The 25,648-nt window shown below is 40.0% G+C and overlaps 1 protein-coding gene across 6 annotated transcripts in view; it reads left to right on the forward strand.

Annotated features, from left to right (window-relative positions):
- The window catches only part of PHKB (phosphorylase kinase regulatory subunit beta), a 129,225-nt gene that overhangs the window by 3,568 nt on the left and 100,009 nt on the right, over positions 1 to 25,648 (forward strand). For 4 of the 6 annotated variants that reach the window (XM_019643252.1, XM_019643268.1, XM_019643260.1 and 1 more), the window contains 3 exons: positions 18,906 to 18,995; positions 19,911 to 20,049; positions 25,047 to 25,146. In XM_019643252.1, coding sequence (XP_019498797.1) covers positions 18,906 to 18,995; positions 19,911 to 20,049; positions 25,047 to 25,146 — 329 coding nt within the window. Of the gene's footprint in view, positions 1 to 17,375; positions 17,463 to 18,905; positions 18,996 to 19,910; positions 20,050 to 25,046; positions 25,147 to 25,648 lie in introns of all 6 variants that reach the window. The other 2 variants (XM_019643243.1, XM_019643235.1) reach the window with 1 other exon arrangement.

Consider the following 25,648-nt stretch of genomic DNA (forward strand, 5'->3'; position numbering starts at 1 on the left):
ATTTCTGATTTAATCTTTGCACTAAGAATGAGAGGACATATATCTTTGGACTGTGTTTTTGTTCGGTACCAGGCTCTGTTTCCATTTTGGCTGTCCAAATAAGGGCTTGCTGCGTTTTCAGCACTAGCAGTCACTTAGCAGTTATGGGGAAATAGAATGCTAAGATAAGCTTCTATGCATCAGTCATCCTGAAAATTTCAACACCTATAAGAACTGTGCTTTAACATTACATGGGGCGTTCGAAGTCAGAAACAAGGAGCTTTTCCAGTACCACATTGTTAGATCAAAATAGAATGCACCGAGAAACAAACCAGAGAAATTCTAAACTTCACTGTTATGAGCCATTTTAAAGACTGATTCCTTATTAATGACTTTCAACATTTACACTTTTTTTGGGTTCCTCTAACCAAAACTTAGTAATGACTCTAAAGAAATACTTAAAACTTTTTAACTGTTAAACACTCAGAGTAGTTTGCCTTTATAGTTTATTTACCAATTTAGAAAGACTGCATTTATGTTGGACATGATTGTTTTCCACTATTGTAGTTCATTGGACATTATCTTTGTAGGAGAGTTTTATGGAGTTATTTCATTTAATAATCATTTTAAAGTATGTCCCGGGTTCACAGCTGAGCTTTCCCTGGTACTTTTAGCAAGAAACTCTCCAATGTTACCAAAAATGAAAGCCAGTATCTTACTTTTGGAAATTTAGTTTCCAACGTACCTAGATTATTTTATGCATTTTAACCCTCTTATTCCTCCTGAATTTGTTTCTGCTATTTTGTCTTTGTTTCTCCTCTTTGTTGAATTTAGTGTGTGTCCTGCATTTCTGAGTGTGCATGCTTGAGTTGTGCTCCGACTGCTAATGTGTCAGGTTGAATATAATTTGTCTTGTTTTCACTGCTTAAATCCAAAGAGAGGTCTGGATGTCCAGGTCTTTCTTTCTTTCTTTAAAAAATTTTTAAAAATTTCAATTACAGTTGACATACAATATTATATTTGTTTCAGGTGTACAACATAGTGGTTAGACATTTATATAACTTACAAAGTGATCACCCCAGTAAGTCTAGGACCCAATGAATGTCCAGATTTTTCTTTAAAGAACCGTGTGGGGTGAAATGTACAAGACAATGAATTTATAGGCAAATTCCACAGCCACAATAAATTCATTAATTATTAGGGAAGGAGTGTAGCATCCTCAGAATGCTTTGATTTCTCATGTGCCTACCACAGTTCTATAACGCATTAACTTGGTCAGCTACAGCAGTTATGCTGGCATTACGGTTCAATTATTTGGAGTAATTGTAGCATTTTGTGATGAGTTAAGAAATGTCTTGGCATTTTTACTTTTATTCTTAGATGATAAGATAATTTTAAAAATTACTCTTTAGGGAATAAGAGGTACAGATATTCAGTTATAAAATAAGTCACAGGGATATAATGTACAGCACAGGGAAATGGTCAATAATATCGTCATAACTTTGTATGGTGACAGATAGTACGGGACATATTGTGGTGATCAATGCATGAGGTATAGAAATGTCAAAGCATTATGTTGTACACCTGAAACTAATATATTGTATGTCAACTGTACTTGAATTTTAAAATAAAGAAAAAGGATTTATTTCCTTCAAAATTAAAAAAAAAAACTCTCCTTAAAATGCATCATCAGCTTATCTCTATCTTTTTTTTTTCTTTTTTTTTTAAAGTTTATTGGGGGAATTGGGGGAATGGGAACAGTGCTAGGGAATTGGGGGAAGGGGAACAGACAAGTTGCTGTCGTTTTGTTCCTCAATCTAGTTGTTGAGGACGTTGCTTCACTGGCCCAAGTTGGCACCATCATTGCGCTCTTCCCTGGCGAGGCAGATCAGTCGCCGGCTTCTGGACGGCCGCTCACTGCGGCTGCTGGCCGCTCACGCTGGCTGCTGGCCGCTCACGCTGGCTGCTGGCTACATACGGTAGCCCATGGCAACCCACTGCCACAGGGACTGTGGCCACGTTACGCCGTCGCCGGCGACTCATGGCAGCCCAGCTCCAGGTTGAGCTGTTGTTCAGCATCTTAGCTGTAGAGGGCAGTGTTACTGGCCCTCATATGTGGGATCCGAACAGGGGCCCTCTGGCATCCCAAGCGAGTTCTTAACCATCGCGCCACTCGGCCGGCCCAGCTTATCTCTATCTTGGCTGGCTAGGTTTACAGCATCTAAGTGAGTTTATCAGCATGTGACTTGAGTTTTTTCGCTTACTGATGTCTTTTTAAGTTCTTTGATTAATTTTCTTGTATTGATTTGATGTGATGGGCATATCAGTACCTGGTAAAGATTTGTTGCATATTTTGGGCCAAACTCAACTTTGTATTTTACAGGTTTGACACACTCTTCTTTTTAGACGTTCTATAGTAGTCTTTCTTGTCTGCAGCCTAATTTAGCAGTCAGCCAATCAGAAAGGTTCTTGTGGCTTTAAGAGGCTGTAGGCCTGAGGCTCCTGGGCTGTTGTCAGTTGTGTTCCCCTTTACAAGCCTAGGGGGAAAAGTGTACATTTTGTGTTCAGCTATATGTGAATGTAATCCTGCCATGGTTTCCTACCTGAACTTGAGGAGGTTACTTTACATCTTTGGTATTGTTTTCCTTCTCTGTAAAAATGGGGATAATAAAACCTACCCGGAGGCATTAGTGTGAGGATTAAGTAAGATGTTAGATGCAAAACACGTGCTGTTTAGTAGCTACCAGCACACTTGAGTTCTTCCCTTTCCTTTCCTGAAAGCACATGTCTTTTACAGGATCGCTACTACGCATATAAGAGTTGGACTTACACAAAAACAGATATGGTTGCTTATCTTTTCCCCTTATTTTGATATCTATCCAAGTAGCCATTTGATTAAGAAAACTTGTGCTGAAATACAACTAGCTTGAATCAGATTACTCAGAATGTAGCTTTTATTTTACTCTAAGTCCATTTCATTTTTGTCAATAATCACTCTAAGTCTAAAGAAATTGTTCCTGACAGTTTCCATGGATACTCCTGTCAGGCAGCAGAGAGCAGCCATTATTTTATGTGTAGTTAGAAGATATTTTTTGTCCTATATTGGTATGCGTTGGGCTCCCTTCCAGTAGGATGGAATTTTCGGAAGCACTTGTAAATTGTATCCTGTGGAGCTCTGATCTCTTCTTACTAGGTCCTGCCCTGTAATCTTATAAGATTTAGGAAATGGAGGCCACATGATATGGTTTAACTCCCTCGGCATGACTCTCATTGACCTAAAGCTTACTCTCTTTCTGTGCTATTAGCCTCAGCAAGGACGGTGCTTCAGTTTATAAGTGGAATGGTTTCATGAAGCGCACAGTGTCCCACTGTATTCTGTTGGTACAGAGCACTCACATTGTGCCTTCTAAGAGCTATTTTCCTCGTTGTTTTTCATTGCCGATCTCCTGTGAAGCTAGAGAAAGGGGAAAAGGGACTCCCCACAATTCCTGATTCCCATCCAGGTGCCTACTGACCCTTTCTAAATGGGAATGTGACAGTCATCAGAAATGTCAGCTGGTCAAAACAGAGCCCTTCTGCTCCTCTTCCAACCCCAAACATGTCTGTCCCACGATCGTCTCTGTTGCAGTAAACGAAACCATTATCCTTTCAGCTGTTCAAGTTTAAAACATTGAGGTTATTCTTCTTGCCTTGGCCCTTTTTGTTTAGTTCATTTGTAAACCCTTTCTGCTTCATCTCCAAACCATATACCGCAATCTGTCTAGTCTCCAGATGTACTCCTGCCTCCTCCACGTACCTCTCTGGTCTAAAGTACTCAAGTAGCCGGGTTTCTGTCTTCATCTTCTGGCTTCACTGCAACCTGTTCTCCACCCAGCAGTCATTAGAATCTGTTACCACTGGAAGTCAGATCATGTCGTTTTCCGGTGATCCTGCGTTACCTTTAGCATCAAATGCACAGCCCCTTCCCTGGGTGACCCCAGGCCACCTGGCTCCTGCCTGCCTCTCTGCTCTCGTGGAACCGTCCTGTCCCCCGCTGCTCTTCTGCCGACTTGCTTGGTTCCTTGTGACACACTTGTTTTCGTGTAGGCTCTCTGTGGCAGCGCTTTTCTCTGCCTGGGAAGCTCTCTGTCCTGCTCTTTGGTTCGCTTGTCCCGTTTGGTTGTCTGCTAGGTCCTCATCCTAAACTTAGCCTCCTTAGAAAGGCCTGTTCTAAGCATTCCCCAGACACATCACGCGTAGTTTTCATTCTCTGTAGTGTGTGCGTCAGTATTTGATGCTTTTCTCTTAGCTTCCCTGTCTCGTGTGAGAGACGCGACTGCACCTGTTTTGTTCACTCCTGTGTTCCTAGAGCCCAGGGCTGTGCCTGGGTTAAATAAATGCCAGTGAGTCATATTGCTTAGCAAATCCTGTGGCGTCCCACTCAGGTCTCTTCTGCCCCTGCTGAGAGACAGTGTCACGATGTGGGTGATATATGGACTGCAGACTCGTACCACTAGGCTCAGACCCGGTGTGATACTTGTAAGGTGTGAACTGCTTTTGCACCTGCTTTCCCTCATTAAATAGTGGAGATAGTAGTCATCCCTCCTAAGTTCTTTTGTGAAGATGAAATAATGGCTGTGAAGTACCTAGTTAGCGGTCATGGTGGTGGTGCTAATAACAATACCGACTGTAATGTTGGTGATGGCAGCAACGACAATTCCAGTAGCTAATTTATACTGAGTATTTAATAGGTGACAGGTAGTGTTCTCTGCTTTACATTTAAGAGTCAAGTCTTATAGCTCAGGACGGAATTTTTGCAAATCTGTAGGCCCTGGTCATGGGGGTAAACAGCCGTGCTGTTGTTTGGATGAGAGGCCGAGCCTTGCCACTGAAGCTGGGAAGGTGTCTGGCCGTGCAGACACAGGATTTGCCCCGGGCCGCTGCTGACAGTCCCTAGTCATCTATTTGTTTCCTTCTTGGGATGTTTGGAAATTATCCTCATATCAGGGGATTAACTTGTGTTCTTTATTACATTTCTCTCTTCCTCCAGATGTTGAGCCAATGAAGAATATTCTACATTTTTAAATTCATTTTTTTATGTGGTTACATTAATTTTGTATGCTTGGCCAATATCTGATGGTTGATTATAATCATAAATTATCATGTCCAAAAGATGACCTTGGCTTACTGTGACTTTAGTTAATGGACTATTTTTCCCGTGGCATTTTCAGTTTATAGGACAGCTTATTGTTTGTTTATTTCTGTAATTTACATCTAAACTTTAACAGCTTCTGATTTAGGATGATTTCAATCTTTTTTCCCCCCTGTCTTCTGAATATGTTTCTGTCGTGAATTTTCATCTGTGTGACCAAATAAATGGCAGTTGTGCAAATCTAACTCTTCAAAAATCAAGGACAAAGGACTAGACCTCTAAACTTACTGTGTGCTTTGATTTTAAATGTTTTGTGTAAGCACTTATTGATATATTTCGAGGATGGAAATTTTGTCATGTCTCAAGTAGCTCTTTCGTGTGTGTGTGTGTGTGTGTGTGTGTGTGTGTGTGTGTGTGTGCGCGCGCGCGCGCAATTTGACCACAGGTCTTGCTATCTTAATATAGCTGGTCTTACTATATCTTCTCTCCTTAAGGAAAAGCAATATAATTAATAAGTTTTGAACAACATCCTATGGTTAAGTGATTTCAAAGTGGGCAGCACTGTTAGGCTTTGACCAGTCTGATGCTGTAGATTTGGCTAGGTGACTTCATCTGGAAATTCGTAGGATAAAGCCCAGAGCTCTCGAGAAAATAGGCTGTGCATTGTGAGGCTTCTTTCATGATGTCATATAGGAAATAGAGCCATGTCCCCACTGGGTGACATTTTGTACTTCTTTTTTTTTTTTTTTTAGCTGAGCCATCCTGCCACCCGTTGGCAGCTCAGCGGCTGCTCAGCTTGGGCCGGGACTCGAACCGCTGTTGCTCAGAACTCAAACTCTTGAGTGAGTTCTTAACCAACTGAGCCACTTGGCCTGCCCAATTATACTTCTAAATACATGTTTTAAATGTGTCTTATTTAAAGATAATTATTTTAGAAATCTTATTTAATTTTATTTGATATTGTACTAGGCATTGCAGAAAGTATTAATCATTTCTATTGATATTCTTTCTGCTTTGATGGGAATTTTTTTTCATTCAAATTGAGCCCCTTTTAAATATGGCTCACATAAGCTAGTTGATTTTAGACCTTTACTTTTATTTGTGTTAAACATCTTTTAAATGGTCTGCTGACAACAAAGTTTCCATGTTAAATGTCTTTAAAGTGGAGGTATTTAAAGTAAGAGCTTGGTTTCTTACTTTACATATTTCTGAGGGTAATTATCTTAGCTTTGTGGAATCTTTCCATGAATTTTTATCTGTTGTTTCTGTCAGTTCAGAGATCCTTGTGTTTGGTTATGTTATCTTGTTTTCATGGTAATACACAGTGAAGCTCAATTAATTTGTTACACCCAGTTAATCCCAATTCTCAATAGGCGTGTAGCTTTGATAATAATCATTTGCTCAATAACCACAAGGATAAAAAAAATCCTAGCAGGATGTAAAGTTAATTATTATAATTTGAAGGAATAAAAACTATTTGAGGATTAGAAGTTATCACTGGACTCTTTCTCCTACCGTATTACACTATATGATGTTGGTATTTGCATCTAAGACCTGAACCACATTTTTTAGCCTTTCCTCAGTGTTATTCATTTTGCCTTTTAAATATTTCTTGACTATTTCCTCCCCTCTGCATCCCTGCTGTCTCTATCTTAATTCAAGGCCCAAGGAAGAATATTGTAACCACCAGAGGACCCTTGTGCCTGGGGCTCACAAGTTCTAAAGTTTGAATCATGTGACACCCTTATCTAAACCTCACCAGTGGCTCTCCATTACCCGAAGGATAAAATGCAAACCTGGACTATGCCACCCAGGGTCGTCCAGTGTGAAACGAAGCACACTCTTCCAGCCTCCCCTCCCAGCACTCATCTGTGTGCAGCTCCCCGATGGGACACTCTCTTCCTGGGTCTGCACCTTTATCACAAGGTTCCTTCAGCGTTAAGCAGCCTTTCTCTGAAAGCTTAGAGCACTTCCACAGTCTTTTATTCTGCTCCAGTGACCTCTCACCTTTACATATTTTCTGACAATCCCTTTCCCCTGCATCCCAGGTTTCAATTAATCGCTCTACTGGTTCCCGTGGCACTTTCTATATGCTTCTTTTAGCTCTGATATCACTGCATTGCTATTAGATAAGTATATATCTGTCTCCTTTCTAGGTTATGAAAATTTTCAGGTCAGAGACTGAATCGGTTGTGGCTTTATCAGTAGCCCCAATATAGGGCTTGGTGCCGGGGGCTTGAAGTTTAATGAATTAGTGGATCATGCTAAAAAGAATTAGTGCAATTTTGGTACAGAATGAACTCACAACATTCTAAGTTGTCTAATCATTTCACCTTTTTATGTGGTAAATAAAATTTGGTGAATTTATTTTCCAGCTGTTTTTAAATAATGACATACTAAATACATTTCCCCCTCTGGTCAAGTCCAAAAAGGTTCATCGTTCAAATTTCACAAAGGAAGTGTATGTATCAATAATAAATGAAGCAAAATAGTGACCTTGGTGAATCGTAACTGTGACTTCGTGAGGGCACTCTTGATGTTCTCTTATCTGTGGGCAGCCTCTCCAGGGCTGCAGCTCATGGCTCGGACCCATGCCCTGTGCTTAAAAACCCTGAGCAGTCCGAGCGTACTGATTTTTGCTTTTCCTGAAGGGAAACGGAAGAAATCACAGATTTATTCATCTGTCGTACATTGTTATCCAATTGTAAGTCACCAGTAGCACGTTTATTTTTTCACACATAGAGAAGGTCAACGCTGTTTAATAGGCCTTGTCTCCGGCATAGACTTCACCTAAGGTACCAAAAAATTTGAACTTGGCATTCAATTTCAGAAATATGGTTTGGAAGGAAAGTAAAGCGATAGATTTTTCAATGAAGTGGGGAGAAATTAGCTTCTTCAATCTGCCATTTAGAGTAAGTTCAAAATTTGTCAGAATAAGAAATGATACAAAATTTATTCTGTGCAAGTCCTAAACACAGTGCTAAAGAACGCACTAGAGGAAAATCCCTGTTTTCACACGAGACCTCTTCAGATCAGAGCCCAGGGTTACTATGGATTAACTACAGGAGAGAGCTCTTCCTATTCTTGTGCATTGCAGTTGTCTTGAAATAAGAGAAGTAAAAGGAGGTGAAATCCAGGTAAACGACAGGTGCCTCGAGTATAGGATGGGATGGATGGGATGGGATGGGATGGGATAGGATAGGGTATGATGGGATGGGATGGGATGGGATGGGATAGGTTGGGATAGGTTGGGATGGCTACAACAGCTCATGTACATGGCTGACAAGGGCAGACTGCACAAGGTCAGCCCTGGGATGGTTTGGAAAAGAGCTTAGTGTTTGGGGGAAAATTGTGAAAGGAGTATTTCTGATTTAAATCTTACCTTGGAGGCATACACTGCTGTGAATCTGTATTATTTTCATATAAGAAATGACATTTTCAAGGGAAGACCTGAAATGATAACTACATACTCATCTTTTTTGTTTTGCTTGGTAACAATACAAACATTACTTCATTGTTAAATCCTAGCTCTTTCACTTGCTAGCAGTGTGACCTTGGATAAGTCACTCAACCTCGGTTGTTTTCATCTGTAATGTGGGAATTATAACAGTACCTACATAATAGGGTTACGAGGATTAAATGAAATCATGCATATAAAGCTCTCAACACAGTTCTTTGCATGTGATAAATTCTCAAATAATGTTAGCTATTTTTGTGATATGCTGATAATAATGAGATTATTATATTATTCTTTACCTTTTTTTTTATCTCTTTGGCTAAAAGTGGATTTATAAGTTTATATTCAGTATGGCATGTTGCATATTGACAACTCCCATTAAGAGTGGTGTTCTGGGTATACTGGCAAATTATATTAGGTTTAAGCAGTGTCCTCCAGGACACAGAGGCCAAAATGATGAATGTAAATTAAGAGTCAGATCCCTGAAGAGGGAGTTAGGAGAACTTGTTTCTTCTGTAAAATAATGCTGCTTGTTCATGTTTCTTCTGCTTCAGAATATTATCACTCTTGACCACTGACTGGCGGGGGAGAATACTTTTAAGATTTTAGGACCTAGGCTGGGTGATTTTTAAGGCAGATCTGACAGGATGGAGACCGGCTGGGATCGGGCAGAGGTGATGATACGGCAGCTTTGGATTGGTTGTTAGGTGATTCAGGTCTTAACACAAGTCTCAGAATGCGATGTTAGTCTTGATCGTAAGCTCGTTGGGTTGGTGCATGGTCTTACCATCTAGGAATTGGAGAGTTGGATTTTCCTAAGATGACAAAGCTGCTGTTTGATTTTGCTCCCTTCTTTTTCCCTCCCTGGCCTTCCCCTCTCTCGTTTTTTACCAGATAGAGTAACTACCTCTCTAGAGTCCTGGATCTCCTTAAAATGCAGTACTGACTCAGCAGGTCTGGGATGGGTTCTGAGAGTCTGCGATTCCAGCACGCTCCCAGGCGGAGCCCTGCTGCTGGTGGACGGACAGCTCTGCGAGGAGCAAAGCCTGTCTCGAACAGTATCTGGTGGAGCAGCAGGCCTGGGACATGCTCATCTCTTCTCTGTGTGTTTTAGACTCTCGATCTTGGGCTCTGATTTAGGCATCCTCATGTTCCCGTCCTTACCTTAGTCTGTGGATCAATATATCGTCATGGGTAGCCCTGGTTGCCTTAGGAACAGCCCGCAGGTCCTGTGTGGCCATGGCTGTGACTGCAGTCGTCTTTCCCTCAGGCGGCGCTCTGACTCCACCAATGTGCTGGTCTCCTCTAGGCTCTGCCTTCCGGCATGGTTGCACCGGCATCAAATCCTTGACTCAGCTGAGCCTGTGCATTTAGGTTGCCGATTCATGGCTTCCATTTTGAACCCCCTGCTGTACATTAATAACATAAGTTAAATTTTCCAACAGGTGTTACTGGAAATGACTGGGTATCATTCACATTTCCTCTGAGTCTCTTTACTACACGTGATTTCAATAATTTGTATCTCTTTCTACGTCCAGAGGACTGTGTAGTCTCCTTTTCAGCAGGCAGCTCTGCTTCAGGATGTAATAACGGCCTCCAGTTTTGGGGAGTTGTCAGCCAGTTGAATGAAAATGAGAGGCATAATTGGTCAGCACTGGAAGTAAAGCTTTTTTTCCCCCAGTCCAATTTATTTTCCATGCGTATTTCTTTGAGTAACTGAAGTGTTGATTGCTGGAAGATCTTTGTGGAGGCCCCTGATCGGGGGTGAGGTTGAGGGGAGGGGGGGGATTTGGCCTCCTTCATATCTCATGCAGCTTATCACTTAAAGAGGAATCATGCCAGTAAACGTTGGCTTTAGAAGTCTTTTTTTCCATTCTTGTAAGACAAGATTCAACAATCGTAGAATGAACATAAAAATGAGGGTAGGCGCTTCAAGTAATAGAATATAATTTTGTTTGAAAAGGAAACAGAACAGCAAGCGGTCTTCAAATTAACTACAAAAAAAACTAGCGAGTTCAAGGCCGATTTCCAATATGGTTTCATATTATAGTAGTAGTTTAGTTTTATTTGCAGTAGCAGAAGCTGAATACCTTAATATCAGTTGTCATGGCTCCAGTTTTCATTTCAATTTTTTGCTACAATAAAATCCTTATAACTAAATTATAATGCAAATTAAAGTACAGCAAAATTTTAATAGTCTTAGTGTTCACCCAGTTACATTCTTCCAGTTTTGTATTACATAAAAAATTAATAGTCCATAAAAGATATGGTAAATTTAAGTTACACTTAGATGTGAAACATTTTAAGCCACATTAGATATTTTGAATAGTGTGTGGCTCGAATATACCTAGAACTTAAAGCAGGCCTATTTGTGTATTCCATCCAGTTCTATAATTTTAAGTGCATGTATTAGAAAGTAGGTTAATTTACATTTTAGTCTATTTACTATGGCATGGGTGTGGCAGCCTAACACTCACCCTGTGCCTCTTAATGAAAGAAGTTGATTCTGCTCCCAACGATCCTGAGTTTGCTTTGTCTTCCCAGAGACAGAATGGTTTTCTGGGGTGCTTGATGATTGGTGCTATTTGGACTTGGAGGTTGTTAGTGAAATTCAGGTTAGCTCTGCAGTCATGCTTCAGAAATCATTTGTTTTGGTTGTAAACTTTTATTGAAGACCTGTTAGCATCACTCTTCTGTAGCACAGGGTAGATAGTATCTTAGTGGAGCTTTTCTCCCTCTTCTCCCCGAGGCGGTGCCTGTCCTCTGGTGTGGTCAGAAAAATGGCGGCCTTGGTTCCCTGTGGCTCCTGCACGGGGCACTAAACCGCCTATCGCAAGCCGAGGATACTCCAGCATCACATTCACAGCTCAGATTCCTCTCAATTAACTTTTGATGTTTCTTGAAAATGACTGATGATTTAAATTGCTGATTTAAAATCACTATGCGGGCATCCATCCTCAGATTGATCAAAAGGATCCTGAGATTAACTTGACAGAGTCAATTAATTAAGAATCCCTTGATTTCTTATTTTGTGACCAGTCTTATGCTAAGTACTGGAGGAGATTCAAAATTTAAGGATGGGAAGGGCAGACACTTAGTATTTAATGCACACTGTGCCAGTTGCTTTACTTAAAACAGTTCATGTAAGTCTTACAACCACCCTGTGAGGTTCTGTAGTCCCCCCGACTTTGTAGACGAGAGCACCTAGCCCAGAGGGGGGCCAAGCCCTGACAGTTGCGAAGGGCGTCACTGTGATGGTCACCCAGGTCTGTGTTTGCAAACCCGTGCTCTGTCCACAGCCCCTCAGGACTTACGACAGGCTCCCCATCCAGGGATGCCTTCCCACGCTGGGGGTGGGTGGAGAGCGAGTGGGGGGCAGGGACAGCTTTTACAGGTTTAACCTTGGGTTTAAACTTACTCAATAAAAAGTGAAAGTTGGCTTGTAAAATATATGACTCGGATTCCATACAAGTTTGGTCAGTTAATAGCTTTATTGTAGGTGGGTGGTGACAGAAGGCTGTTATTCGCCGTAGAGCCTCCAGACAGCCTTGGAGCAAGTCACTGAAGTGTGAGGGTGCAGAGCAGGAAGTGGCAACGCCACCTCTGCGTCTTTAATCAGTAGTAATAACATTCATATTAAATGCCTTGCTGAACTTTACCGAGACAAGAAATACAGACCGAGCCTCATCAAAGTGGAAATGATGAATGGAAATAGTTCAGTTCCATTTTTCAAAATGCTGAATAGCTTGAAAGTATTAATTCTGTAGGACTTATGTAAACCAACACATAACACAGCAAAACGCATAATGTCACATGTTTTTATGACTATAATAACAAAAGACATAATAAAATAGAATATTTCCTGTAAAGATTGGGAATGGTGTATCGTGAAGTTCTTTTCCCCCCCTCCATATAATTCAATTAATATTGAACTAAGACTCTATCATTTAACCCTTAGAAGTTTGGAATTTAAACATTTCACTTGTAGTATAAGTATGAAATTATGACTCAGGGCTTCTCTTGAGAAATCTTATATGTTCTGGTTAGTATTATCCTTTTCAAGTGACCCCCTTGTAAGGCTATATACATTTATTCTAGTGATTAAATCATTTAAAAATCATATCCTTTTATAATTTCCTTCAGATCCTCCTTTATGAGCAATAGAAGAATGGAACAGAAGAATAAAATGAAGAGTAGACCAAGTTGAATGACTTTGTGGTCATAACAGGTTACTTAACTTCATCTGCCCTGATGAATCATCTGATTCATTGTAGCCAATTCCAAGTAATTTTTGGCAAACCTCAGATATCAGAGGATATGAATTCCATTTGTTCAATAAATATTTATTCAGTGCTCAGTGTGTGCCAGACACTGTTGGCATTGGGGTTTCAACAGTGAAAGAAACAACCACTGTTGAGAAAATGTAAGAACTTGAGTCACTGCTGAATGTATTTATTTTTTTGATAAAAAGGACTTCCAAAAACTTTTTAGGAAGATTAAAATTGTTCAAATACAGCTCTTCCCTCTCAGAAATCATGCAAATTCATGGTGCATTAATGACCAGGTGCTCTCGTAGACTACAAGTAAGACAGGAAAATGAAATAGCTAATTGAGTGACTGGTGTTCATAAGGTCAGCACATGAAGCACCAACCAGATTTAACATCCTTAAACAGGTTTTATAGGCTGTGCTCCTTCTATAAAGGTCACTGGGAGAACTTTTTATTAGAAATAAAATGGGAACAGTGGAGTGGCCTTTTCACATCTTATTTGGATAAGTTGAATAGGCAAATTTTACTTCATTTTTATAAAGTTGTGTTATTTCATATTTGCCATTTCATATTTTACATTTAAAATATATTTCTTACCCAACATGCCATGGAGAAACATATCGGCTTAAAAAGTTGAGGGTTCGGATGAACTGTGATAATAAATTGGGGTTAAGCATAGAAAACTGTACATGCATATATATACTGGGGATGCAAAAAAAAAATGTATAAAGTGGACACTTTGGTCAACGTTGCTCAAGCAGTAGTTTGCCGTAATCAGAAGTGTCTGGACACTGATGGGAACCACTTTGAACACCTCTTGTAATTGCAGAAGTCAAACGTGCCTTGTATTCATTCATCTTTTGCTAGCAGTATACTTGTATATACAGTATTACAATTTTAATACAGCTTTCCTTTCTTAAAATGTGTATACATTTTTTTGGCACCCTCTGTATATACATACACATACACATATAATTTTGTTGCAGCCTGTTGGCAGAAAATGAAAAACAAGGATTTAGGGCTCTTACCTCTTCTCAGCCAAGCATTTTGATGACGTCTCATGGTACAGGGAAAAGAGCACACACACCATTTGTTCTCCCAGAGCGCTGTGCCCGATTTCAGGTTGCCATGCCTCCGTTTAATGCCAGCCTCATAGCTTTGTCAGGGTGGTGAAATGGGACCATGTGTGTAAGTGTCTTGTACAATGCATAGGAGTAGGCATTCAAAATGTCCCTTTCTCATCTAAAAAATTATACAAGTAATAAACGAATCCATTCTTACGTAATAGATGATCAGAGCTCTATAGAGTAAAAGTCTTGTCCTCTCTCTGGTAGTAGCCATTTTTAAGCTTGGTGTGTATCCTTCTAGGCTTCTCAAAGTACTTAGTTAATCATATATGCATACACATTTGTAAATCACACATGTATAGTTATTTTGGCTACTTTGCAGCACGTGGTATCATACTGGATGCCTTGTTCTATGACAGTGCTTCTTCACACTATATATTTTTGGTCTCATGATATTACAAATAGATCTACCTCATTCCTTTAACAGTTTCAAGGTATTTTATTGAATGGAGGTGTCTTAATGTATTCGTTCCCGTCTTGGGGGCACATTTATTCCTTAGTGTTCTAAATTTCTGTGCATGGATGAACTGAAGAGTAAAGAAATTAATGGTTTCAGTTTTGTTTCTTTGTTTTGCAAGGAGATATTGGTGGCCTTGAAGATGCTCAAAGTGCTGAGTCATGTACAGTCTATTCATATCAACTATAAAAGTTAGTATGTATCTATTCTCAAGTTAGTAAGATACGTTTTTCAACTGCCTCATCATGGAAATCTGATGAGGTGGGACTTGATCGTTAAGTCAAATGATATGGATGGGGCAGTAGCAGGAGATATGGTGGCCTGAGAGAATAAAGCTGTAAACTGATCATCAAAAATCTTCTCAAACACGTTTTTGTCAGCTTTTCTCCTTCTTTACTTTCTTCCTACCACACATTCACTGCCATCTACTATGTATTAGCGACAGTCCCAGTTGTCCGATCAGCTTCCAGTGTGGTATAATACATTAGTTGAATAGTGAAAAGAAAGTGTATTGTGATGAGCAAGAGCTGTCGTTAAGGGATTTACAAAGTGCTGTAGGAATGCCAAAGGCGGAGCCATGAACTCTGCCTGTGGGAATTTCAGAAGACCTCCCCCAATCATGGGGACCACCCAGTTTCATTCAGTAAGTATTTACTGAGACCTCCTAGTCCCAGCACTAGGGATACAAGGTTGAGAAGGTGTTGGAATAACTCGTCCCTTCTAGTACCCTTCTCTTTTTTAATCAGTGGAGGAGTAAAAAGGAATTGTAAGATCAAGAAGTTATCATCTGAAGTTAATGATGTAATTTAAATTTCAAAATTGCTTGAAAATATATCATGTATAGATGATATGTAGGATAAACATACAGGTTGTTGTTCTCTGGGAACCCTTGCTATTTTAGCAGCTCAAAAACTAATGCTTTAATAATTTACTGATAAACCACAGATGTGGTCTGCATATATTTTGTATGTTCATATACAAAGCTGTTTCTCCGCTCTCCCATGCCTACTTGGTCTGCCCCCTTCCTGCCCTTCTCACCTTCTCTACGCTTGTACAAGGAATCCACACACCTCCTGAAACTGTGGAGCTGTTTGACCCTCTGCAATACAAGTTCTACTTAGGTCTCGTTACCTTGCTGTGGAACATGTTAGCGCAGGGATTTTGCTTCTGGACGGCCTCTTTGTCCATCCTTTCTTATTAGTGGATTAGCCTCTGCATTTCACAGTCTTCACAGCTTACTCCCTAAGCTTTCGTAGACTTGTTCCTGACTGAAAAATCACAACTTGAACTTGTCCTGTATCTATAAAACCAGCTGCTCACCATTAGCTAAAGCAGGAGAAGATCCTAAGTTTGCAACCATTAGAACTGGTGGATTTCAACTTGCTCAATTCCCAGTGTTAGCGAGTTATTTATAAAATGCAGAGAGGAGATATTGATTCTTTCCTTGGGGCAAGATTCTACTTTCACAGATTTTGTGTTTTTCTGCCAGAACCCAAGAACCCTAGAAAAATAAAAGTATGCTGTTTACTTTGTTTCAACTTTGTGTCAATATCCAGTATCGAGTGCTACATAAAATACTTTTTTACAAATCAATATGTGTTGCCCCAGGCAGTGGAGATTTTTAGAGACCTTAATGTAACCACACATAATGCTGACTTCTGTTTAAGCTATTTGTAAACATCATATGTCCATGATAGAGTTGAAATCTTGCATGAAATTTGTTATATCTGAGAAAATATATGTAGGCCAAATGCTACATTATTAGATACTAGAGTTTTAATGTAGCTTTTGAAAATTTGTAATTGTTTTAAGAGGAAATGTCTATTTTAACCCCATAATTTGGGATGTTCTCTGCTTATAATTTAGGATAAATGCATCTTTCTATTCAATATTTTATAACCTAAAAAAAAAAACTGGACCAATTTGATCTTTTTAAAAAGTATGGAATTAACTACTTACTTTAAAAGCAGTTTCTGAAGCAAATTCCTAGTGGATCAAATACCTAAATGGGATTTTTTTAAGAAAAAAATAATAAAAAACTTAGAAAACTGAGGTGGCTATATATGTAACCTAGGGGTTGTCAAATCTTTTTAAACAAAGGAAAACTAGAACCTAGTGAGGAAAGAGAGACATATTCAATTATTAAAAATTTTTATATTGTAACATTGGTATATTGATGAAAGCTCAGGGGACAATATTTGAAATGGGAATGTTAAATAACAAACAAAACACGCAAAGAGCTCTGCTTAGAAATTGATGACATAATCACTAATGAGGTGAAGGCCAAGGGCAGTAGGGTGTAGGCAGTTCTGTTGGGTTGTGGGAAAAGTCATGACACATTTTTGCAACGAAAAACAGAAAAAATACGTCATGACTTTTCTGACAACTCAATAGAAGAACAAACCCACGAGGCCAGTTGGAAAAGGTTCTCAGCCTCACTGATAGAACGGGAGTGGGAAGTTAACTAAGAGTGAGCTGTACTTGACTCCTATCAGAGTGGAGAACTTTTAAAAGAACAGAACACTTGCTTGTAGGAATGTGAAAATTTTTAGTCTTTTTTTAAAGATGCAGTTTGCCATTATCTTGTAGAAGGTACATTTATCTTTTAATTCAATATTACTGGAAATTCAGACAAGAGATAGGCAAACTTTTTCTATGTAGGGCCAGAGAGTAAATAGACTTTGTGGACCGTATGACTCTGGTTGCAACTACTCAATTCCACATGACGTCACAATGCAGAGTCAGAAAGAGATGTGCTGTAACCTGCGGGCTGGTATATGGTGTTTCCAATGTGGACATACGGGTATAAACTCAAGAACGCATGGAATAGTGAGATGTAGTAAAATAAATAAGAAAGTGTTGAGTTCTGAATATGTATTACCTTTGTTTTTAATAATTATTTAGTTGTAAGTTTATATAATTTAATTTTTACTTATGGCTGTGTTTTGTAACCAGCTCGCCAAATCCCTGAAAATCTGACAGTTGGATCTCCTGGCCGGAACTGGCTGGCTCTCACGTACTTCTGCCTATATCCATGTATAAGTATGTATTGCAGTATTGTTTATGATGGCAAACGTAGGAAACAAATGAGATACCCACTGACGGGAATAGTTGACTAAGCCAGACCGTCTCCACACCCCAGAGGATGTAGCAGCCATTGGACAGAACCATTGCCTTTGGTGAATTCCACGTGTGCTGTTAAGTGTGGGAAGCGGGATGCAGAATGGGCATATTTCATGATCCCATTTTCATAAAACAAGAATCACAGGTGCTCCCCATTCTTCACTGGGGGGCCATTCTGGGGGCATTGTGAAGGCTCTTTCGCAGGAAATCTCTTCACTCAGCGCAGAGTATCCTGTGGTACTTATTTATCCACGCTTCAGCTCTCTCCAATAGAAGATAATGGGACCATTGCTTAAGTGTGTAGAGCCTTTCCTTTCTTCATAATGCTGACCATATGCCTAAATATCAAGAGATTCCTAACACCTTGGCTTTAAACAAGCGTGGTGGCCATAGCAATGTTCTGACCATAAATGTTTTGATTTCTCTAACAGTTTCTTAATGCATGCCGACACGATACCCCTCCTGCCCTCCGTCCCTCCCCCACCCGACCCCGGTAAATTACAAGTTCATCCTTGTGCTGTGTTGTCAGACTATGTGACATGCATTTCCTAAATCCAGAGGTGGATTAATTATGACCTTGAGTTTATGATTTCTGAGTGCTTTTAACAAGAATGAGAGGCAGTACTTAGTCTGATGGCTGAGGGTTCGGATGCACCCTTTCACTCCACAGGTGAGAAAGTACTCGTACACTGCTAGTCAGGTGAACAATTTTCTGTATCCATTTTGTGGCAAGTTATCACGATTGTTGTGTGTTCTGTAGCTTTTGAGCAGTGTGCTCAGCTAACACTGGCGTAGCTTTCATGGTCGAGAAGTAGACGTGGTTCCTGCTTGTAGTCCAGAGAATGAGGCAAGAGGATTGCCTATCCAGGAGAAAGTGGAGGCTTCAGAATTTCAGTGTGGAAATGATCTGAACACTCATGGAGGGGATGACGTCAGAACATCAGTGTTCCCTTCTTCCTTGAGGTTTTGGGGATAGGATCGTTTGACAGCAAAGCACATGATGAAGTGAGAACATAAGGGATAATGTGTGGGCTTCAGTACATGTTAGAGGATGTGTTCCTCATGGGGAACTGAGATTACTGGGCTAGTGACTGCCAGCTGAGTATTGGTGACACGTGAGCTGTCAGGACCGTATACACACGAGTTAGATGGATTGACTGCAGGGGAGCGGGCGAGGCTATCCCATAACAGGTGCTTCCCTCTCCTTCCCCCACCAAAAATTTGAACAGTAGTGAAATACGATAGTTCACATATAAAAGTCGAAAACTAGATTGCTAAGGAGCGCTTCTTCATTTGTTTGGAAGTTTTCTTGGTTTATCTGGGTGAAAGTGACTGAATTTGATGAGTTTTCCTTCTTTTTAGGCTCAGTTTACGAACCTCTTAAAAGCATTGATCTCCCGAGACCTGGTAATGAAACTCTGTGGGAGAAACTGGATCATTATTACAGAATTGGTAAGCAAATCGGAGGGAAACATGGTGGCCGGGGTTGGGGTTCACTGTGCCTGGGCTCTGTCACACGCTTGGTGTGGGGGCGATGCGCTCTCGTTTGGATGTTGTGCTGGTTTCAGAGCTTAGGCAGCCATGTTTTCCAACTGCATGTGGATACCGGGACTGGAAGAGGAACCCAACAAGCCAAAGCTGTCCCTTGAATAATTTGAAGGCTGTCACCAATGCCCTCTGTGTCCTTTTAGCCTTCCTAAACATGACTAGATTTGAGAACCAGAGGCTGTTTCTTGATTGGTGCTTACACAAACAACGATTTGGTAGAAGGATCCCTTGCTCATTGATTCCCACCTGGTTCCGAGGTAGTCCTGACCGCTTTACATCCATTTCTAATTCACTGAGATACAAAGGGTAATCTCAGGTGACTATTACTAATATCAGATTCCTGATGTTTATATATAATGGGGGTGGGCAGGGTCAGTCTGGCAAATTGTGCTTTTTAGTGTGAGTAGGCAACTTTGAGGTACGTATGCATGGGACTTCTCTCTTCATCAGACTGTAGGTTGGAAAGACCTATTAGTTTCTTGTCAGTTTGCTTCATGTGCCGTTTACTTGCCCTAGTATGGCAAATAATATAAAATTTGATGTATTTGTCTACCCTAAGATAAGGACTTTTTTGTGTGTTTCAACTTCACATAGCTCAACCTATTTTGGTTGAGATTCTGGTATATATTTTATGATGCCCTTTTATTATCTTTGTAGCCATAACTAGCTAAAGAGATCAGCTGAAGCTGCTTCTGCCTCCTCGGAAGTTTTACACAGCTAAGTTTAGAAACAACAAAATTGTCAGAAGTGGGATGAGGCTGAGGAGGCAAGGGAAATGGTGGCTGTAGCATTCGTTCTTTTTCTTGTCTCCCATTGCAGTCAAGTCAACGCTGCTGCTGTATCAAAGTCCAACCACAGGTCTCTTTCCCACGAAAACCTGCGGTGACGACCAGAAGGCCAAGATCCAGGACAGCCTGTACTGCGCTGCTGCGGCCTGGGCCTTAGCCCTCGCCTACAGGTAAGCTGGGCACGCTCTGCCAGCGGGTCCAGTCCAGGCCGAGGGTGTGTGCGCCCACGACAAGCTGCTCAGCTGCCTTTCGGCTCTGCTGCTGGCTCAGTGTGACGTGTGGCTGCTCACATCTTCTTTTAGGTCTCTGAACCTCCTAGTTTCCTACTGAGGAAAACCATGAGACTAGTTTTAACATTTTAGACCAACATTTTTCATCTCTAGGTTTGCAAATCAGCATTACTTTTGGGCAGAATGAACTGCCGTTCTCTTTGAGTTGGTTGGTGTCAATTACAGAGGCAATTGATGGTGATTGAATTTCGCAGATGATAAAACTGGGGCCCAGAATTTGGTTACAAGATTTTTTCAGAATTACACAACTAGTTAATGAGAGAACCAGGCCCAGGACTCCCCCTACCCCCGTTAGTGTTTTTCTCACTGCACTTCATTGGGGTATCACTTGTTGTGAGCCAAAGAATTACTTTATAAAGTAAAAAAAAAATCCTTTCACAATACAGAATTTCTCCTTAATTTTATTTTATTGTATATGGAAAGCATCCAACGTGGGTCCTGCCACATAGTAATAATACATTTTAACCATTTTTTTAAAATTGAAATTTATTGGGGTGACAATGGTTAGTAAAATTACTTAGCTTTCAAGTGTACAGTCCTGTAATACATCATCTGTATATCACATGGTGTGTTCACATTTTTAAGATTAGGCTTCTGAATATTAATTTTCTAAAGCTGATACATGCATATACTTCTGATTTGAAAACTGTATCTTTCACATAAAAACGATCCCTCTGTTATACATCTTTGATGGGTTGTATTTGTACAGGAAAATCAAAGACTGAGATAATATAAAGCACTGAGATAATATCACCTTGGCACCCTGTTTGCTAATGTCCTGCAAGCGTTTCTTTACATAGTTTATGGAGGCACAGTACAGCTTCATTAAATGTGAAGCTACCACTGGCCTGAGGAGTACAGGGAGTTCCAGTAGCACCTTATCCAGTGGTCATGCGAGTAGTGGGGCAGACTGACATTGGGTGCGTCCTGATGTGACATAGCTGTAAGTGCACATCGCCCATGTTGACTTCTTACCAAAATGTTTAAATGAATCTACCTGTGAATAAATAATCAGATAAAGCCAGATTGTGGCTATTTATAATTCAGCTTGCCTGGACTCTTAAAAAATGCAGCTGTAATAGAAGATCAGAAAACAGGTATGAAAATGGCTAGTTAAGAAGAACTAAAGAAGTATGACAACCAGATACAATGCATGATCCTTGATTGGACTCAAAAAACACTGTAAAGTATATTTGGGGGATAATTGGGTAGATTTGGTATAGAGTATATGTTAGATGATATAGTATCAATATTAAATTCCTTGGGTGTGATAATGATATTATGGTTATGTAGGAGAACGTTCTTGTTTTTAGGAGATACTTCTTTAACGTGTAGGGGTGATGATGTTTGTAGTTTACTTTCAAATAGCCCAGAAAATACATTATAGATAGAGAATGTAAGCTGATTTTAGCAATCGGTGAATCCAGGTGAAGAGTAAAAGGTTCATGCATTGTAGTATCCTTTTAGCTTTTCTGTAGATTTGAAACTTTTCTAAAGGAAATGTTGGGGGAAAATTGCTTAAAAAAATGCAAGAGTACTGGTTTTTTTCCCAAAAGGCTTAACACATCTGATAAATAGGTGACATTAACCCTTGAACCCTATCATTGGTGTATTATTTCCCCACAGGCAAACTTCAAGGAAAATAAAATCGGAATATTATATGGTAGAAGTAGCCATGCAACTTCATTGTTTACTGGCACTAACTAGGGCCATCTGTTTTATTCACTTCCTGAGCCAGTGATGACTATGCCACAGGGAGGGGACAGGAGGCGTTCTCGCAGGAAGACATCCTTTCCCCCTTGGCCAGTGCTGCCAGGTGTCTCGTCAACGTTTGCCTCGAGTTTTTGTTTTCCCAAGACATACACAGTTAACTAACCCATCTGAAAGTACCCTTTCAAATTGAGACTCTTTTAACAATCACTAGCCTTCTCAAATGTAAAAAGTAAAGAAAGTAAAATTCCATTTTTAAGCCCTAATTTAAAGTCATGTTTTTTTCCAGACATTATATTAAAAACAAGCAATGCAAAAACCCTACGTGATACTTTTTAATATGCCACAGAGTATAGATTCAACTTCCTTTTAACAGATTTTTGTTATATTGAGTAGGTTCAGAAACAGTTGTAACATGAGCCATGTAAACCAAAAGTGTATAATTATTTATAAAATAAAATAATATAATAGTTGTACTTATAAGAACAATAAAATGTAAGTATGTTATATTTAATTATATTAATTATACATAATTAGTGTAATGTAATTATAATTTAAAATGATGGCCATTCGAAACTACACTTGATATATATGAATAGACGACATTTAAAAAAATCATACATTAGTAAGCTTTTCTTCCTTCCTTTGAAACAAAAGTATAAAGTGAACTATAACATTAAATTTAAGAAAATCAAATTATTTCAAAGTGTATTTTTGCAAATAAATTACTTCATTGTTTCTAACAAAAATTTGACAGTATCTAATTAAAAATAATACCAAATTATACTCTTAAATGGGTATGAGCTATAAATGTGCATAAAATAATCTTTTAAAGTCCTCAGTACACACATACACAAACAAATTTAAACAGGTTTCAAGGTTTCATGAGATTGTTGACAAGACTTATTGAAAACTAATGCAGTCAGAAAAATAAAATTTTATATTATGCATTCATTACCAAATGAGATAGATACAAGTTCCTGAAGAGAAAATATTGACAGGTTAAGTTTTGAGGAATTCTTCCTAATGTAAAAAATCCTACCTCCAGATTTATTATTAAATGAGGAAGACAACGCCCGTCTTATTTTTTTATGCTTCCATAATTTTTATGTTATTTTATTCCCATCATCCCACCCTCCTTCAGATCATGTTAAAACTTGTATTTGCACCCACAGAGCTTGCTCAGAAAAGCAGAATCGCCAGTTCGTGGTAGAAAATAGAGGAATGATTTTGGGTCACTGAGTTCACTTTACATTTTAGGAAAGATCATAAATATATCCTGATGCCTAAATGTTTTTACTCAAATGCAGCTGTTTTACTTCCTCAGACAGAAGAGAAATGTTATGGTTACTATTTTATTTGCAAAAGAAGGGAGAAATGAGAACATCATTAAGATACAAAGATTCTTTATTGTGGCTGAATTATTCTAGAATATATTAGTCTTGGTTTAATGCTTATTGAAAATAGGGGCAGAGAATTATTTTAGAGACAATTTTAGAAAAACTTGATTTTTTTCTGAATTATTATTATTACTGTTTAGATGAGGTAGGAATTATACACAGAACATTTCATTGAGCTCATTATACTCCCACTGTGCTGTTTCCTCCATGTATCAATGTCTGATCCCCTGTTATCCATGCTGTAATTTGCCTCCATTAAAACCCTTGTGTCTGACATCGGGGTAAAAATAGAGCATAGCGCAAAATCATGCTAGTTTTACTGCAGTGCCTACATGTGAAAGGAGGAACGATGTTCTAATGAGGAAAACTTAGCTTTTTACTGACGTTCACCATCCTATGTTACAATGATCATCATTCTTCCTAGCAGTGGCACGTGAGACCTGCAGTTGGGAGATGAGGTAATTATAGTACACTTTTCAAGGAGATGGGTGATACTTTTTTTTTTTTTTTTAAAGATTTTTATTGGGTAATTGGGGGGATGGAAACACTACTGGGGAATTAGGGGAAGGGGAACAGACAAGTTGCTGTCGTTTTGTTCTTCAATCTAGTTGTGGAGGACACTGCTTCACTGGCCCAAGTTGGCACCATCATTGCGCTCTTCCCTGGCGAGGCAGATCAGTCGCCGGCTTCTGGACGGCCGCTCACTGCGGCTGCTGGCCGCTCACGCTGGCTGCTGGCCGCTCACGCTGGCTGCTGGCTACACACGGTAGCCCATGGCAACCCACTGCTACAGGGACTGCAGCCTACGCCGTCGCCAGCGACTCACGGCAGCCCAGCTCCAGGTTGAGCTGTTGTTCAGCATCTTAGCTGTAGAGGGCAGTGTCACTGGCCCTCATATGTGGGATCCGAACCGGGGCCCTCTGGCATCCCAAGCGAGTTCTTAACCATCGCGCCACTCGGCCGGCCTGGTGATACTTTTTTTTAAGTGGGGATGAGCACCAGATATTTTAGTTAAGATTTAGTGAAACAATAAATAAGCTACTTTTATTTTTTAGTGGTGGGTAACTCTCATCTGCCTTTCGAAGGTCACTGATCCATAAGAAAAAGGGAACCACAGGACAGAAGAACATCTTAACCTAGTTTAATAGTTAGATTTTAGCAGTTCTTTCATTTTTGAAAGCAAGTGATGTAAACTGGGGTCCATTGATTTTAAACTCAGACCTGAACATATAGACATTCATGCTCCAATACGTCACGTGTCATTCTGGATGTGTGTTTAGTTGAAGGCACCCCTGACTCAGGTGCCCACCCAGGCATTAGGAAACATGTGACGCAGCAAAAAAGGCACGTCCCTGCCCTAATCTGTGCTTCCTTGAATCCAAGTGGCCGTTGCATAACCTGAAGGGATTGATATTAAAGAATTGCCTCTACTCTGTGAGTTTAAAAAAGCTTTTGGTAGATTGTTCGACTAGAGAAATATTCCTTAAAATTTCAGCCAAGTCAATGTAGAAAATATTGGATGCTATTTTTAAAGCAATTGGCTTACTTCCTTGAAAGAAGGAGAAATCTGCACACATTTTCATCATAGGATTTTTTTATTGCAACATTTTTACATCTACTAGGAAGATGGAGCTCCACTGTTACAGAATTAGTAGATGTCGCCAGAACACAGGATTAGCCGGATAGTTAAATACTTCATTATCAAAAGCTCTGCTTCCTTTTCATGTCCATTTCCAATTTCTTTCATGAGTTATCTCTCTCCCCCAGGCGCATTGACGATAACCAGGGAAGAACCCACGAGCTGGAACACTCGGCCGTCAAATGCATGAGAGGAGTTCTCTACTGCTATATGCGGCAGGCCGATAAGGTATGCCACTGCCGTGTGGGCCGAATTCTCACGTCGCTCCGAGGGATTAATTTAACCCCTGTAGCCATAGCATCTCCTGATGGGGAATGTCCTTCCTAGAGGTAAAGCCACGTCCTAGGCCAGTTAGTGAGGTGAGAGCAGCCTTTGCTTTCCCGGCCCAAGGCTGTGAATACCGAAACTGCAGACACACCTGAGTGAGAGGTGACTGAGAAGTGTCACTTAGGCTTCATGTTGTATGTTGCATCTGGTGTCTGCTTGATAAAGACTCACAATATCCATATCCATAATTCTTACCAAGGTTATGTTACTTGAGAAAAATCCATCAAAATTCCTTTGGACAGGTGAGTGCTCTGGCTTAAGTAAACTTTAGTTTAAAAATATAATACAGGGCCGGCCGAGTGGCGCGTTGGTTAAGAACTGGCTTGGGACGCCAGAGGGCCCCGGTTCAGATCCCACATATGAAGGCCAGTGACACTGCCCTCCACAGCTAAGATGCTGAACA

Source organism: Hipposideros armiger, unplaced genomic scaffold, assembly GCF_001890085.2.
Source record: "Hipposideros armiger isolate ML-2016 unplaced genomic scaffold, ASM189008v1 scaffold_4, whole genome shotgun sequence".
NCBI lineage: Eukaryota > Metazoa > Chordata > Mammalia > Chiroptera > Hipposideridae > Hipposideros > Hipposideros armiger.